Source organism: Elephas maximus, chromosome 2, assembly GCF_024166365.1.
Source record: "Elephas maximus indicus isolate mEleMax1 chromosome 2, mEleMax1 primary haplotype, whole genome shotgun sequence".
NCBI classification, from domain to species: Eukaryota; Metazoa; Chordata; class Mammalia; order Proboscidea; family Elephantidae; genus Elephas; species Elephas maximus.
In genome coordinates this window covers 52,914,845-52,930,857 of record NC_064820.1, presented here as the reverse complement: position 1 = coordinate 52,930,857, position 16,013 = coordinate 52,914,845, and the positions used below count along the sequence as shown (strand labels likewise).

Sequence of the window (16,013 nt, the reverse complement as noted above, 5' to 3'; positions counted from 1 at the left end):
TCATCAGTTGAGTACTTCAAGTCCTCTTTAATTTCGGCAAGGAAGGTTGAGTCATTTGCATATCATTAAGTTGTTAGTCATTCTGCAATCCTGATGCTACATTCTTCATATAGTCCAGCTTCTCAGGTTGTCTGCTCAGCATACAGATTGAGTAAGTATGACGAAAGGCTACAACTCTGACACACATCTTTTCCAATTTTAAACCATATGGTATTCCCATTGCACTCACCCTCGTGAGCACAATTAAGTTTTCTGGAATTCCCATTCTTCACAATGTTATCCATAATTTGTTAGGATCCACACAATCAAATGCCTTTGTACAGTCAATAAAACACAGGAAAACATCTTTTTGGGATTCTCTGCTTTCAGACAAGATTCATCTGACATCAGCAGTGATATTCCTCATTCCATGTCCTCTTCTGAAGCCAGCTTGAATTTCTGGAAATTCTCTGTTGATACACTGCTGCATTTTTGAATGATCTTCAGTAAAATTTGGCTTATATGTGATATTAGTGATTACCTTTCTTTGGAATGGCATAAATACTCTTTTATTCCAGTTGGCTGGCCAAGTAACTGTCTTCCAAATTTCTTGGCATAGACGAGTGAGCACTCCTATTGTATCCATTTGCTGAAACATCTCAGTTGGTATTCCCTCAATTCCTGGAGCTTTGTTTTTTGCTAATGCATTCAGTGCAACTTAGACTTCTTCCTTCAGTACCATTGGCTCTTGATCATATGCTACCTCCTGAAATGGTTCAATGTCGACCAACTCTTTTTGGTACAGTGGCTCTGTGTATTCCTTCCATCTTCTTTTGATGCTGCTTGCGCTTTTCAATTTTTTGCCCATAGAATCCTTCAATGTTGCAACTCAAGGCTTGAATTTTTTCTGCAGCCTTTCAGCTTGAGAAATGCTTAGAGTGTTCTTCCCTTTTGGTTCTCCAAATCCAGGTCTTTGTACATTATAATATTTGTCTTCTTGAACTGTCCTTTGAAATCTTCTGTTCAGCTCTTTTACTTCATCATTTCTTCCATCCATTTTAGCTATTCTACATTTGAGAGTTGGTTTCAAAATCTCTTTTGAAATTCATTTTGATCTTTTCTTTCTCTCCTGTCTTTTTAATAACCTTTCGCTTTCTTCATGTCTGATATCCTTGGTATCACCCCACAACTCTAATGGTTTTCAGTCATTAGTGTTTAATGTGTCAAATCTATTATTGAGATAGTCTTTGAACTCAGGTGGGAAATACTTGAGGTCATTCTTTGGCTCTTGTGGACTTGTTTTAATTTTCTTCAACTTCAATTTGAACTTGCATATGAGAAGTTCATAGAATTTTGCTAGATCAATGACTTATTCATTGGATATCAAAACTCTTGCTCTATTCAAAATCTCTCTTCTGGTCTCCAGACCCATAAGTCCAGGTGCCTGCTGACCAACTAAACATAGTTATCTACTTCAAGCTCAATACATCCAATGCAGATTCCATTAACCTTTCTTTCCTCTCACCGATAATACCAAATCCCTTCAGTAGAATTCAGTTTTTCTACTTCTGAAATATCGGTCAAATTCATCCAGTATTCTTCGACTCGCCTTATTGTGTTGTTATTAAACCAAACCTGCTGCTATTGAGTTGATTCCAACTCACAGCGGCCCTGTTATTAGTTGCCATCAAATCGGCTCTGACTCATGGTGACTTTTTATAAAACAGAACAGAACACTGCCCAGTCCTGCGCCACCTTCATGATCAATGGTATGTTTGAGTTCATTGTTCTGGCTATTGTGTCTATTTCATTGAGGATTTCCCTTGTTTTTGCTGACTCTACTTTACTGAACCTGTTGTACTTTTCTAGCAATTGGTTTTTCCTGATGATGTGTCCAAAGTAAGTGATCTGAAGTCTTGCCATCCTCACTTCTAAAGAGCATTCCAGGTGTATTTCTTCTAATACTGATGTATTTGTTCTTCTGGCAATCCACAGTATGTATATTCAGTATTCTTCACCACCATCACAGTTCAAATGTATCAATTCTTTTTCTATCTTCTTTTTTCAATATCTAGCTTTTGCATGCGTATGAGTTGATTGAAAAGGGCTTCAATATCTTTCACCAGAACTAGGCAAATTACCTCCTAATTTCTCTTAGCTACAATTTCCCTTCCTCCATCTACTTTCTATAATGACACCAAAGTTGTGCTTCTAAAGTAGACCTCAGATAGTTTAATTACCTTGATTAGGTACTTTTCATCTGCAAAACAAGGCATCTTTTTATCAGACACCTCAGTTTCCTCATGTGTAAAATGGGAAATTACATATTTTATGAGACTATAGAAAGGATTAAAAGAGCTATCATAAGAAAAGTACTAGTAATATAACATAGAAATTGCTCAATAAATGCCCATTCACTCCCTGTCATCATTCATTTTATTGGGGTAATGTAATAAAAGCTATCATGTATCATGCTAGAGTTACATGTTGATCATTTCATTTAATCTTCACAGTCCTATAAGGTAAGTCCCATTGTTGTTATCCCTACTTTATAGATGAGGAAGCTGTAGCAATGAGAGATTGACTATCTTGCCCAAGATCACCCATCAAGAAAATAAGAGCACTGACTCTCAAATTCAGGTGTGGCTGAGTCCAGACTCTCATAACCAACAGTGCACAGCAACTCTCAAAGATAAAACATTCTCATGACAATGGAATTAACTTCTTTATCACTTTCAATTACTGAACCTAGACTTTAAATGAAAAAAAAAATAGTAATAGAAGATGATACAAATTTATATGCAGCAATATAGCAAAGTGATGGTAAATGAATGGCATGACTAGCTCATTTTAAATATTCATATTTACAACAAAACACTTTTTTATGTAATTAAAACTGCAATGTAGCCTCTGTGGCAGGCCATCCTCAATTTCACTATTGCACGTAATACTCTGCAGGGGCTTCTGTAGCTTGCTTTCCTTCCACTCAGGGAAATGACACCATCAAAAATATTTTTAAAAGTTCTACCTCTAACAAGAAAATATTTTGTGGTTAACCAGCAAACTAATGTAAACCCAACAGATAATATTTCAATTTTCCTAATACTGCACAACTGAAATGCATTTTTCCGGTGCTAGGGTACTGCAAAAACATCCATGACATCCACACTGTAAGGATGTAATCATTTGTTCAGTTCCTGAACTACACTTTAAAGAGACTACTTGTGATGATTAAGACTGTGTGTCAACTTGGCTGGGCCATGATTCTCAGTGTTTATACGTGATCGCCCCCATGGTGGGATCTGCTGTGAGTAGCCAATCAGTTGAAAGGGAGTTTCCTTGGGAACATAGCCTGCATTTGAATATAAGAGGGCATTTTGGCTTTTGCTGTCTCTGGATCCTGCAGCTGCCTCTTGTTCGTCTGACCTCTGGTTCTTGGAACTTCAGCTAGCAGGTTACTTGCCAATCTTGGGATTCACCGATCTTCACAGCCTGTGAGAAAAAGTCCAGCTCTCCCGCCTGACAATCTTGGGTTCGCCATCCCCTGCAACTACGGGAATCAGAAGCCTTGCGGTCTTGCCTTCCTATCTCCAGAAGCCTCTAACCTGACCCATGGACTTGGTATGTTCCGGCCTCTACAACTGAGTGAGCCATTTCCTTGATATAAATCTTGATCTCTCTTGATATATTTATATGCTTTACTGGTTTTGCTTCTCTAGAGAACCCAGCCTAAGATTTAAAATCATACGGTAATTTATATATGTCTAAATGTTCTCTTATTTTCATAATTAGATTAAAGAAACGATATGGAGCTTTAAGCAATTTGCTGCGAAATGACAATGTTTAAGCTTTAGTGGGTCCATTTAGGAAATGTATCTTTTAGAACCGCAATCTACTATGTTCTTTTATTAAAAAAAAAAAAATGGAAAAAGATCATTAAAATTCCTTGCATAGGATAGTGTTTATAAATGTGTTCTAAAAACAGAAACTCTTATTTAAAAAGAATTAAGTGCACTAAAATATATAAAACACTTTTAATGGTGAGATGAGATGAGGCAGCTCTGATTGAAGGAGGGCTAGGAAACAAGGTGGCTCATGAGCCTGACCTTTCCTTCACTGCACTGCTGAAGTTAGTGAGGTCTCCTGTTAAAAGCAAACCAAACCAAATCCATTGTCATCAAGTCAATTCTGACTCAGAACTGCCCCACAAGGTTTCCAAGGCTGTAATCCTTAAGGAAGCAGACTGCCACATCTTTCTCCCACAGAGGAACTGGTGGATTTGAACTGCCCACCTTTCAGTTAGCAGCTGAGTTCTTAACCAGGTCTCCTTAGAGATTTAATGTTACACCCTAAAATACAGATGGAACTTACAGAAAAGTTACAGAAACAGTTAGACGGCCATACTAACACAAGGCTAGCAACCCTACATAAAAACAAAGCCATCAGTCCTCTTTTTAACAAGCTGTTGCTCCATTAATGCTATATTTCTTTTCATACGGGATTGAACTGGCTTTATAAAATAACTCCTTTGAATAAAAAATAAATCTTAAATCTGTAAAATATCACAAGGACACTGCTTCCTGATCCTTGTCATTTTCACTCTTCTCCCAAGTATTACAGTTTTATTATAGCTAAAAGGATACAAATGAAAAGGAGCATAAGACAAGGTCTGGGAGAGTTCCCAACACAGAGCTTCTATGTCCCAAAAAGGGGACACATCCTATCCTCCTATATGCATCCATGTCTTTCCCCAACCAGGAAGTCCATGAAGCTTCTGTGTCCAGAACCTTTACTGGGGTCTCACTGCATAAGCATGATTGATTGAATTACGCCCCCACTCCACCTCAGCTGCTATCAATATGGCCAGCTCCAACCTGAGTCACCTCGCATAAGCCCTCAGATACGGTCAGGCAGCCTTTCTAAAGTTGTTTGCCGAACAGTCACTCTCTATCACACCAGCTTGACTTATTTTCTTCCCAGCACTTAGCACTGTCTGACATTATCTTTTCAATTACTTTGTTTACTTATTCATCGTCTCTCCTCTCTGGAACATAAACTCTATGAAAAGGGTGGGGGGGAGGATAAGTCAATCATACTCACCTTTGTATGTCAGGCTCTCAATGAATTTTTTAAAACTGATCTGGATAATCAAAGTGGCTCCGAATACAGGCTTTAAAATACTGAATCTATATGCCCACTCTCACTTTCTTCAGATAGATAAGGCACCTGCCTTAGACTGAAAGTTTAGGTTTACTAAAACTCTGCCTAAAGGAGATGGGAATTGTATAGGAAGTTTTTGTCTTATATGGTTGATTGATTTATTAGCCAAAACAAACTTGTTCAGTACTTTTATATACTATATGGGATACAGAGGTGAATTAAAAATTGTTCATGCTGGCAGGGGAGATATTATTCAAATATGAATACTACAATTAAGATTAACTGTAATAGATACCCTAAGTCAAATGAAATCTAAATCACAGAACTAAATACAATACTGTAAAAACATTAACCCTCCAAATTAATCTATAAATTCAATGAAAAAATCAATCAAAATCCCAACAGTGCATTTTATGGAATTTGATTAAAAAAAAAAAAAAGTCTAAGAAAAAAATACATATATACACATGCATACATATACACATGTCTATATGTATACACATACGTACATATATATGGTAGGCATCAAGTTTGTATCCTTTTACCATACCTATTCCATCTGTATGCTGAGCAAATAATCTGAGAAGCTTGGCTACATAGAGAAGAATGCAGCATCAGGATTGGAGGAAGACTCAAACAACTTGTGATATACAGATGACACAACTTTGCTTGCTGAAAGTGAAGAGGACTTGATGCACTCACTGATGAAGATCAAAGACTATAGCCTTCAGTACGGATTATACCTCAACATAACGAAAACAAAAATCCTCACAAATGGAACAATAAGCAAAATCATGGTAAGTGGAGAAAGGACTGAAGTTGTCAAGGATTCATTTTACTTGGATCCACAATCAACACCCATGGAAGGAGCAGTCAAGAAATTAAACGACACAGTGCATTGGGCAAATCTGCTGCAAAAGACCTCTTTAAAGTGTTCAAAAGCAAAGATGTCACTTTGAGGACTAAAATGTACCTGTTTTAAGCCATGGTATTTTCAATCGCCTCATATGCAGGCCAAAGCTCGACAATGAATAAGAAAGACCGAGGAATTGATGCCTTTGAATTATGGTGTTGGCGAAGATTACTGAATATACCACAGACTCTCAGAAGAACAAACAAATCTGCCTTGGAAGAAGTACAACCTCTCCTCACTGCAAAGACCAAGTTGTTATGCGAAACTGGTGTTACACAAAAATGGAGGATGACTACATCATTACATAACTGCCAAATTACATCATTACAAAATACCATATCCTTGAGAATCACTACCCAGCCAAGCAGACACGTAACCTTAACCATCAAAGCTAGCGTTACTTTTGCCTCATATCTTGGCATTTGTTACTGCCAGACGTCTGTTGTTAAATGTGCAAGATAGTCAGTTAGATTTTTTATTATTGTCATAAATATGAAGTGTTTGATAATGAGACAATAGATAAGTGAGGAGAAGGGGTGCAGCCAGAATACTCCTTAGAAAAGAGGATGGTGAGACTTTGTCTCATGTACTTTGGACATGTTATCAGGAGAAACCAGTCTCCAGAGGACATCATGCTTGGTAAAGCAGAGGGTCAGTGAAAAAGAGGAAGATCCTCAACGAGACGGATTGACACAGTGGCTGCAACAAGGGGCTCAAACATAGCAATGATTGTGAGAATGATGGAGGACTAAGCACTGTTTCATTCTGTTGTACGTAGAGTTACTATGAGTTGCAACTGACTCAATGGAACCTAACAACTATATACATAGTTATATATACCTTTTAACAGTATTATTAAAACAAATTACAATTACATGCACACACACACACAATAATGTTTTAAAAATTAAAAATGTGTTACTGATGCTGGAAAAAAACAAGAAATTAATGTAATAAAATGTAATTTTTCAAATTGCAAGGTAAAACCTATTAGTAGATCATAAAATCAGTTTAGTAGTTACGACCAGATTTTTTTTTTTAATGGATTAGAGCAGAAGGAACAAGAAATTATCAGAGTACAACACACATTAAATAAAGGTATTGCCTGAAGGACATTTTGTTTCAGTATGAGTTTGTATACACGTGTAGGTGGTATACCAAGGTACAAGGTAACGTGTATTTTTTGCCTTGGGCAGCACTTAAAAAAAATTTTTTTCCCATTGTGCTTTAAGTAAAAGTTTACAATTCAAGTCAGTTTCTCATACAAAAACTTAGACACACATTGTTATGTGATCCTAGTTGCTCTCCCTACAAAGTGACAGCACACTCCTTCTCTCCACCTTGTGTTTCCTGTATCCATTCAACCAGCTCCTGTCCCCCCTCTTCCTTCTTATCTCACTTCCAGACAGGAGCTGCCTACATAGTCTCATGTGTCTACTTGAGCTAAGAAGCACACTCCTCACCAGTATCATTTTATGTCTTACAGTCCAGTCTAATCTTTGTCTGAAGGGCTGGCTTCGAGAACGGTTTTAGTTTTGGGGCTAACAGAGAGTCTGGGGGCCGTGACCTCCGGGGTCCCTCCAGTATCAGCCAGACCATTACGTCTGGTCTTTTTACTAGAATTGGGGGTCTGCATCCCACTTTTTTCCTACTCCAACAGGGATTCTCTGTTGCATTCCCTGTCAGGACACTCATTAGTGGTAGCCAGGCACCATCTAGTTTTTCTGGTCTCAGGCTGATGGAGTCTGGTTTATGTGGCCCTTTCTTTCTCTTGGGCTCATATTTTCCTCGTGTCTTTGGTGCTCTTCATTCTCCTTTGCCCGAGGTGGCCTGGGACCAATTGATGCACCTTAGATGGCCGCTTGCTAGCTTTTAAGACACCAGATACCACTCACCAAAGTGGGATGCAGAATATTTTCTTAATACACTTTGTTATATCAATTGACCTAAATGTCCCCTGAAATCATGGTCCCCAGGTCCCCGCCCCTGCTACTCTCTCCCTCGAAGGGTTTGGTTGTATTCAGGAAACTTCTCAGCTTCTGGGTTAGTCCAGTTGTGCTGACTTCCCCTGTATTGCATGTTGTCCTTCCCTTCACCTAAAATAATTCTTGTCTACTGGCTAGTGAATACCCCTCTCCCTCCCTCCCTCCCCACCCTTATAACAATCAAAGAATGTTTTCTCCTGTGTTTAAACCTTTTCTTGAGCTCTTATAATAATGGTCTTATACTAAAAAGTTCGAAAAACATTGGATTAGTCAGTACAGAAATACTAAAAAGTTCGAAAAACATTGGATTAGTCAGTACAGAAACAGTATAGTGCATAGGAATTTGCAATATGATTAAGGTGGTGACCTTTTTCATTCAACTAAGTTGAACGAAAATAAACATTTTCCAGAATAATATATACATTCCTATACTATTAATATTAAAAAATACTAGTTTCTTTGGAAACATACACATAGATGTAAAGCACAGGAAAGAAAAGGAGCCCTGGTGGCGCAGCTGCGAAGTGCTTGGCTGCTAACCTAAAGGTCGATGGTTCGAATCCATTTCTCCATGGGAGAAAGATGTGGCAGTTGGCTTACGTAAAGATGTACAGCCTTGGATACACTATGGGGCAGTTCTACTCTGAGTTGGAATACTACTCGATAGCAACTTTTTTTTTTTTTAATGGGAAAGAAACACACACCGAACTGGGATTACCTATGGAAAAGAGGAGACAGAGACTGAAGGGGTGTGTAGTCAAGGTAGCTTTGATTTCATCTATAAAAAGGTTTAATTTTTATATTCAGAAGTTCTATTTGGCTATTTTTCAAAATGGCTTTATGTTTTTTGATAGTAAAATGTTTGTTTGTTTTCTTTTTGTTACCTTTTTTTATGCTCCTACCTTTTATTTCTAGGATCTGAAGTTCCAGAACATCTAATCCTACTGCTCCTTAGCTGACTCTGAGCGGTCCAGTGTTTTTATAATTCTGTCTGTGAGCATATCCTCAGCAGGGACTGCACAGCCAGGGTGGATAATGCATCCTTCCAGAGATCTTTTGCATCTGTTTTCCTGGCAAAGTACCATCTGCTAAGGACCGTTCTGGTATTTCTCAATTTTGAGGCTCCTGTCTCTGGCAGGTAATACAAATGTGAAATCTAAGCCTGTGCGAGGGCAGGCCCATTTCTTTGAATACTCAGGAAAGTCTTCGGTTTTTAATGCAGGTTAAGGCTGAAATGAAGAAGCCAACTTATCATCTTGTGCTGGTCAGCTGATTTTTGTTTTTCCTTTTTCTAAGACCGAGGTCAAATCTTCTACTATGTTTATAGCCTACAAAGGATCAGCTTTTGAAGGGTTAGCAGTGCCAACTCCCCTCCTTGCATGGATTCAGTCTTGATTCTTGTATCTCTGTGACTCTTAAAACCCAAGTGCCTTGGCTACAGAAACAGGGAAACCTAACATGTCATCAACTCATAGGTCACTGCCCTGTTTGCCAGTTTTGGCTATTGTAAATTATCTTTCCTTCTTTGTGAGCTTAGCTATAGAGTTAAAAGAATGTTTGGCATATTTTATCTGGAATTTCTAGGTGTGGCAGGAGGGTTTAAAGATTCTCTAATTCATGATATTTCTGGAAATAAAATAGTATTTCAATATTAAAAAAGAATGAATTTACTTTTACTTATATATTTAAAAGTTAATAAAAACATCAAATGCATATTACAAAAAAAGAAACAGTACTTCTCTACATGTACTTTCTTGAATTCATAGCTTTTGACTGAATTCTCAATGACAGAATGTGATCATCATCAGGAGGGAGGGAGGAGACGGGAAGAATGGACCAGGTTCCCTGTCCCATTTCTGATAGCAGGACTGGCATCTGTTACTCAGTACCACCATCTAACTTTTTGGTGAGATTTTTTTATTAAATGATAAAACCAAGTGAATATTAAATAATCCATCTTCACATGATGCGTGGATGGGGGGGAATTACACAGCTATCTTTTTTATGGGTAAAGTCGTGGTTCTCAACAGGGGGTGATTTTGTTCCTCAATGGACAGTTAGCAATGTCTTGAGACGTTTTTGGTTGTCACAACTTAGGAAGTGCTATTTGCATCTGGAAACCCTGGTGGCGTAGTGGCTAAGTGCTACGGCTGCTAACCAAAGGGTTGGCAGTTCGAATCTGCCACGCGCTCCCTGGAAACTCTATGGAGCAGTTCTACTCTGTCCTATAGGGCTGCTATGAGTCGGAATTGACTCGACTGCACTGGGTTTGGTTTTTTGGTTTTATTCGCATCTAGTGGGTGGAGGCTAGAGATGCTACCAAACATCCTACAATGGGCACATTTCCCCCACAATAAAGAATTAACCATTCCAAAATATGGAGAATCCCTGCTTGCAGCTACTGCCACTTGTGCTGCCATGCTGGGTCTCTCTTCCATCTTCTCTTTCTCTCATTCTCTGTGAATGTTAGGACTCACACATTTTTCTCTGCACATCAACAGTCTTTACATTTTATTTAGTAACTGGTAGTCTGCTTCTGAGAAGCGTCATAAACATCGCCACTTCACTCCAAGTCATTCTAGAATATTCTGTCCAATAAAGCGCTGAGTAGCCAAATGCAAAGGACTCACCCTTTTTTTTCTATTCTCAACTGCATTGATCATGCACTTGACCCTGGAGTTTGAGAAGCCCTAACCCACACCTTTGCCTGGCTAGGTCTAGGCAACATGGCTGCCTTTCCTCACCGTAAGTAATCATCCCAAGCCTTACACTGCATTTTTCTGCATATCTGCAACTCCAGGGTCTGCTTACTCTACCTCTTTGCTGACCAGCACTTTGCCAGACTAGCAGCTTGTGTCTGAACATGGTAAATAAAAACGTGCCACTGGGTCAATACACCAACATTACCAGGCTGGTCAAGAAAACTACAGCCTGTTGTTTTGATTGTAACCTCTTTGGTTAAACTATAACACATTGATTGAGACACCAAACTCTAAAATAGGTCAAGGAAAAGAAAAAATAAAAGTAACGCTATAGTAATACTCTAATTGCAGAAACACAATGAATTCCAAATTCTGAGATTGGGAAATCCAACACAGTGGTGTAAAAACACTCTGTTATCAAAAGATCAGTTTGACAAATCCAGTGATATCAGAGAGGAAAAATTTTTATTCATTATAAAAATTTATTTATTATTTGTGAAAGTAAATTCAATTGTACTTTCACAAATAATATTCATAACACCAGCAAATGAAATTCCTAAGACTAACCAGTCTAGGAATAAGACAATTAAAACAGCTTTTGTTTTCATAATTTTTGAATACATTATTTTAAAGGTAATGTCAATTTATTTTAAAGAGGTGTAATTGTTTTAATAATACTGTTTGTTAAAAGGTATGAATAACTGGGCACTGAGAAAGGCTGAATGCATAATGGTTAATAGCACGCTCTGACATCAAAGCGCCTGGGTTAAAAACCCAGGTACAACCCGTGTGACTGAATTTAGTTGTGCCCCGCTTTCGCATCTGCAAATTACAAATAATATTAGTACCTGCTTCAAAGGGTCGTTAAGACGATTAGATGTAAATACACACATGGTATAAATTACCACGTGTTTGTGAAGTAAATAATTAGCAACATTTTAAACACATAAAATCACTAAGCAACTAGACTTTCATGAACCAAAGGCTATGTTATCATTCTCCCAATAACACAACCCTTTGTTTCCCAATTTCAAGCATTTTCAAGTAAGTATATGAAGAGCTGGGCCAATGTCGTCAGGCTGGTCCCTAAATTTGCAAAGTATGTATTGTGTTTGAATCTTTCTACAGGAAACATTTTATCCTAACAAGGAAATAAACTTCTAAAATGCCCAGAGGGAAAGAGGAAAGGATAAGAACAATATTGTGTTATTTACAGATAACATGAACAATAATATCCACTGATACTGGCATATGTAAACGATGACAGGACAATATGAAAGCATTCCATTCAGGAAGAAGTAGATTAAAAAACCTAGTGACAACAGTAAGAAGAAACCCTATCATAAAGAAACCCCCTAATAATCCTGAGTACATCTTCAAATCTGAATTCTACATATCTGCAAAGGCTGCTCCTAAAACCAAACGTTTTGATGCAAGGATGCAGCCAGAGGAAGAATCTACGTGAAAATTCAGCATCTAGTTCTCAACTCACAGATCCAAAGTTTCAAAATTCTGTTGCAACACACCTTTGTCATAGGAGGAATACTGGTTTTAAAAGCACTATTAGATTAAGGGAAACCCTGGTGGTGTAGTGTTTAAGTGCTGTGGCTGCAAACCAAAGGGTGGGCAGTCTGAATCTGCCAAGCGCTCCTTGGAAACTCTATGGGGCAGTTCTACTCTGTCCTATAAAAGGTCGATAGGAGCTGGAAACGACTACAGGGCACTGGGTTTGGTTCATTTTTTTTTATCAGAGTAAGAGTATCTGGATTTAAGCCCTCCAAAAAGGTTAAATCCAAAACCCACTGCTGAAGAGTTGATTCTAACTCACACTGACCCTATATGACAGAGCAGAACTGCCAGCATAGGGTTTCCAAGGCTGTAAATCTTTAAGGAAGCAGATCGCCAAATCTTTCTCTCACAGAGAGGCTAGTGGGTTCGAACCGCCGGCCTTTTGCTTAGCAGCCAAGTGCTTTAACCACTGCGCCACCATGGCTCCCCAGTCAGGTTAAGTAAATCTATAACCAGTCTGGCATTGATTAAAACCTCCATTCTTTGTTCTTGCCCTGGGAAACTGACCGTTTGTTTCCCAGCCTACAGCTGTGCTGGGTAAAGAGGAGTGAGATGCTGCCCACACTGCCAGGTTGGTCAAAGAATTTGCAAACTTATGTTTTCACATGAATCTCTCTTAAAGAAACATTTCACCCTAACAGAGGTAAACAAAAACTAGAATATGAAAAGAAAAAAGAACAAACAACAACAAAGAAATGTATATACTTTTAAAAGTAAGAATGAACTCCAAATATTGACATAGGGATACTTGGGACCAAATAGGATTTGCACAAAGTCACAAAAATACTCTAACAAAAAGCTCAGTGCAAACATTCCATAGGTATCAATGTGGGGAAAAAACCCATGTTTTATTCATATTAAATAGAAATAAAACAATAGCTCTTAAGACTAGAGACAAAGACTGTGCATATAACTGGGGGAAAAAACAAATAATTGACTTAACATATTTAAAATGCCTACATTCTATTTATACTTTTATTTTAATATTGTTACTAAATCAGGTTAACTGAGATTACTTTTGCAACACTGGAGTCCAAAACTGTGAATGAGCAAGTGGTATTCCTACCCAGAGCTGAGTTTTAGTTCGGAGCACTTTGCTTGTTTCTCAATGGCACTGTCATTGACTCATTCGATATCATTAATTTTTCTCTGGCTCAGGGTCTTCCAGGGAATGCATGAATTCTCCTCTCAATGCAGAGTGATTATAATGAGCAGAAATTGATGAAAACCTAAGAGACTCTGCAAACTAAACTAATCCTCCCCCGCTCAGGGGTCCCTTCTTCTTGAGAACCTTTTCTAGCTCTACCAAGTCAGAATAGCTTCCTCCTCTCTGCTCTCAGAGGACTTAGATTCTCATCATACTACATTATAACTATAGAAGGTACTGAAGTTTCTCCTACAAAACCACAAGCGGGGATTGACAGCATTTTATGAAGCAAAAAGAACTAGCTTAACTAAAAACAAACCAAAACTTATTTTGGCATCATATTATTCAAAACATAATGCATTTACCAGTCAGTGATATGTTATGAATCTCCAAGGAAAGGTTAGAGTATTTTGCCATCATTTCTTCTCTGGCAGGCAGACTTGTAAAAGGTGAACCTGTGAGAGAAAGAACACGGGATTAATATTCTTATCGAAATGATCTAAATGATAACGTAAAAGCCAGGCTCAACAGTTAAAATGCTGTTGTGTATGTTAATGAAAAAATAATGTTTCCTGGAAGCTTTGGTTAACAAGGTCTTCTATAATGTGAAGATTTCAGAAATATCTTAGGCTATTTAATGTGACCAAATTTCCAATTTTTTCTACGCTCTTTTTAACCTAAAAACTCCTACAGATTTACATCAGTAGCTTTTTAGAAAAATGTTCGTTTTCTTATCCTAAACTTAGAGTACTTTCCTACAAAACATAAATTAACTAAGACATTTAGGAATTAATAAAAGTGCCAGAAAAGGGAAAGACATGAGGCAAAGAGAGAAGATGAGAAAACAAAGAACAATGAAAAGAGGAACAGAAATCCCCCAAACCAGACCTGCTGCCATCAGGTTGATTTTGCAGGGACAGAGAGATCTCAACAACATGCATATGAAAGGAAGGAAATACAGAGGCCTGGGCATATAATTGGGGAAAACACTAATAACTGATTTAATAAGTATGTTTAAAATATTTACATTCTATTTATACTTTTGTTTTAATATTGCTACTAAAGCAGGTTAACTGAGATTCCTTTTCAACACTGGAATCCAAAGCTGTTAATGAGAAAGTGGTTTCTCATCCAGAGCTGAGTTTTAGTTTGCAGTACTTTGCTTGTTTTCCCATGGCACCGTTGTTGACTCATTGAATGGCATTAATTTTTTTTTTTTTTGGTAGGATATTTTTATGACTTTCTGCAAGTGCTATTTGTTCTCAAACTTGTTGCCATCAAGCTGATTCAAGAGGGACAGAGAGATCATAACAACAAGTATGAAAAAAGAACAAAATACCAAGACCTGCGCACTAGAGGATGAGACGTTAAAACGGACGCATAGCGAGAGTCTGTTCGGTATTTGTTTTCCAGCAATGGCTACAGTTCAGCACGCCCTAGGCCTATAACTGACTTCCTGTTTTCTTCAGTCTCTTGCCCATTCTTTTGAAAACTTTTATTAAAAAAAACAAGGTTTCCGCTCCCACCTCTCCCCTCTCATCAAACCTTCTTATTTGTATTATTTTTACTGTTATTATTTTACTCCTACTGCTATGCCTTTGACTTTAGGGCATCAGATTTTCCCTCCCAGAAAAACTACCACAATTCTATCAAACAAGTCAGAGAGGAGAGAAAAGGCTTAACTATGGTAAACCTGGCTATATTCTTTGAACTACTCAATTCAATTGAAATGAAATCTGGGCCCTTTTTTTATTTCACATGTTTTTTACACTCTACTCTGAAAGTTACTCCTAGTGTAAGGGTGCAAGGCAAGATTCCTACTGCCCTCCTTTTCCTATATGTATGAAAAATGTTATCAAAGTTAGCAATCCCTTTTGTTGCTTTGGCAATTCACACAGTGTTTACAAGATTGCCTAATAAAAAAATCTACCCAGCCAGAATCCAACTCTCTAATAAGCTGGTTCCAAAGATTTAATCATCTCTAATTCTGCTTTAGAAGCCGGAATGCACTTTCCCATAAAATAACCCTATGACTAAAACATGCCTGAAGTGTCATATTTCTTTCTGACAATGATTATATAGGAAATTATGTCCTGAGTTTCCATCTGGGCTATGAGAAATACAAAACCTTGCTTCCACTCATATTCAATATTCATTCATTCATATTCATATCTTCTCCCTCTTACTCTAGCTCTTCGTAACACCATCATTTTCATGATGAAGATTCTTTTTTTTTTTATTCTTGGGCATAGCTCATTTGGAGGTTATATTAACGAGAAAATATCACAGGAAGACCAAAACAGATGCTACTCACTTATGGACAGGAAGCTGGGAGGAGGTGCACAGGAAGGAAAGAGTTGTTCTATTACATCATCTCTTCTGTGAAGCCGGCAAAACATAAGCTTGCTAGGGATTTCTCCTTTCTTTGACTAGCCTACTGCACAACAGAAGTCAGTCTTGGGGTTCTCACCAAACTCTTTACCCCCTGAAACAAGTCCATAACCCTTTTCAGATTGTACGACATTATTATGACCCATAACAATGAGAGTTACAGAAGC

General features: G+C 37.9%; 1 protein-coding gene across 1 annotated transcript in view; it reads right to left on the bottom strand.

Moving 5' to 3' along the window:
- EMB (embigin) overlaps positions 1–16,013 on the bottom strand; it is a 50,217-nt gene that overhangs the window by 24,075 nt on the left and 10,129 nt on the right. Inside the window, exon 2 of the mRNA XM_049863526.1 lies at positions 13,821–13,910. Coding sequence (XP_049719483.1) covers positions 13,821–13,910 — 90 coding nt within the window. The remainder of the gene's footprint in view (positions 1–13,820; positions 13,911–16,013) is intronic.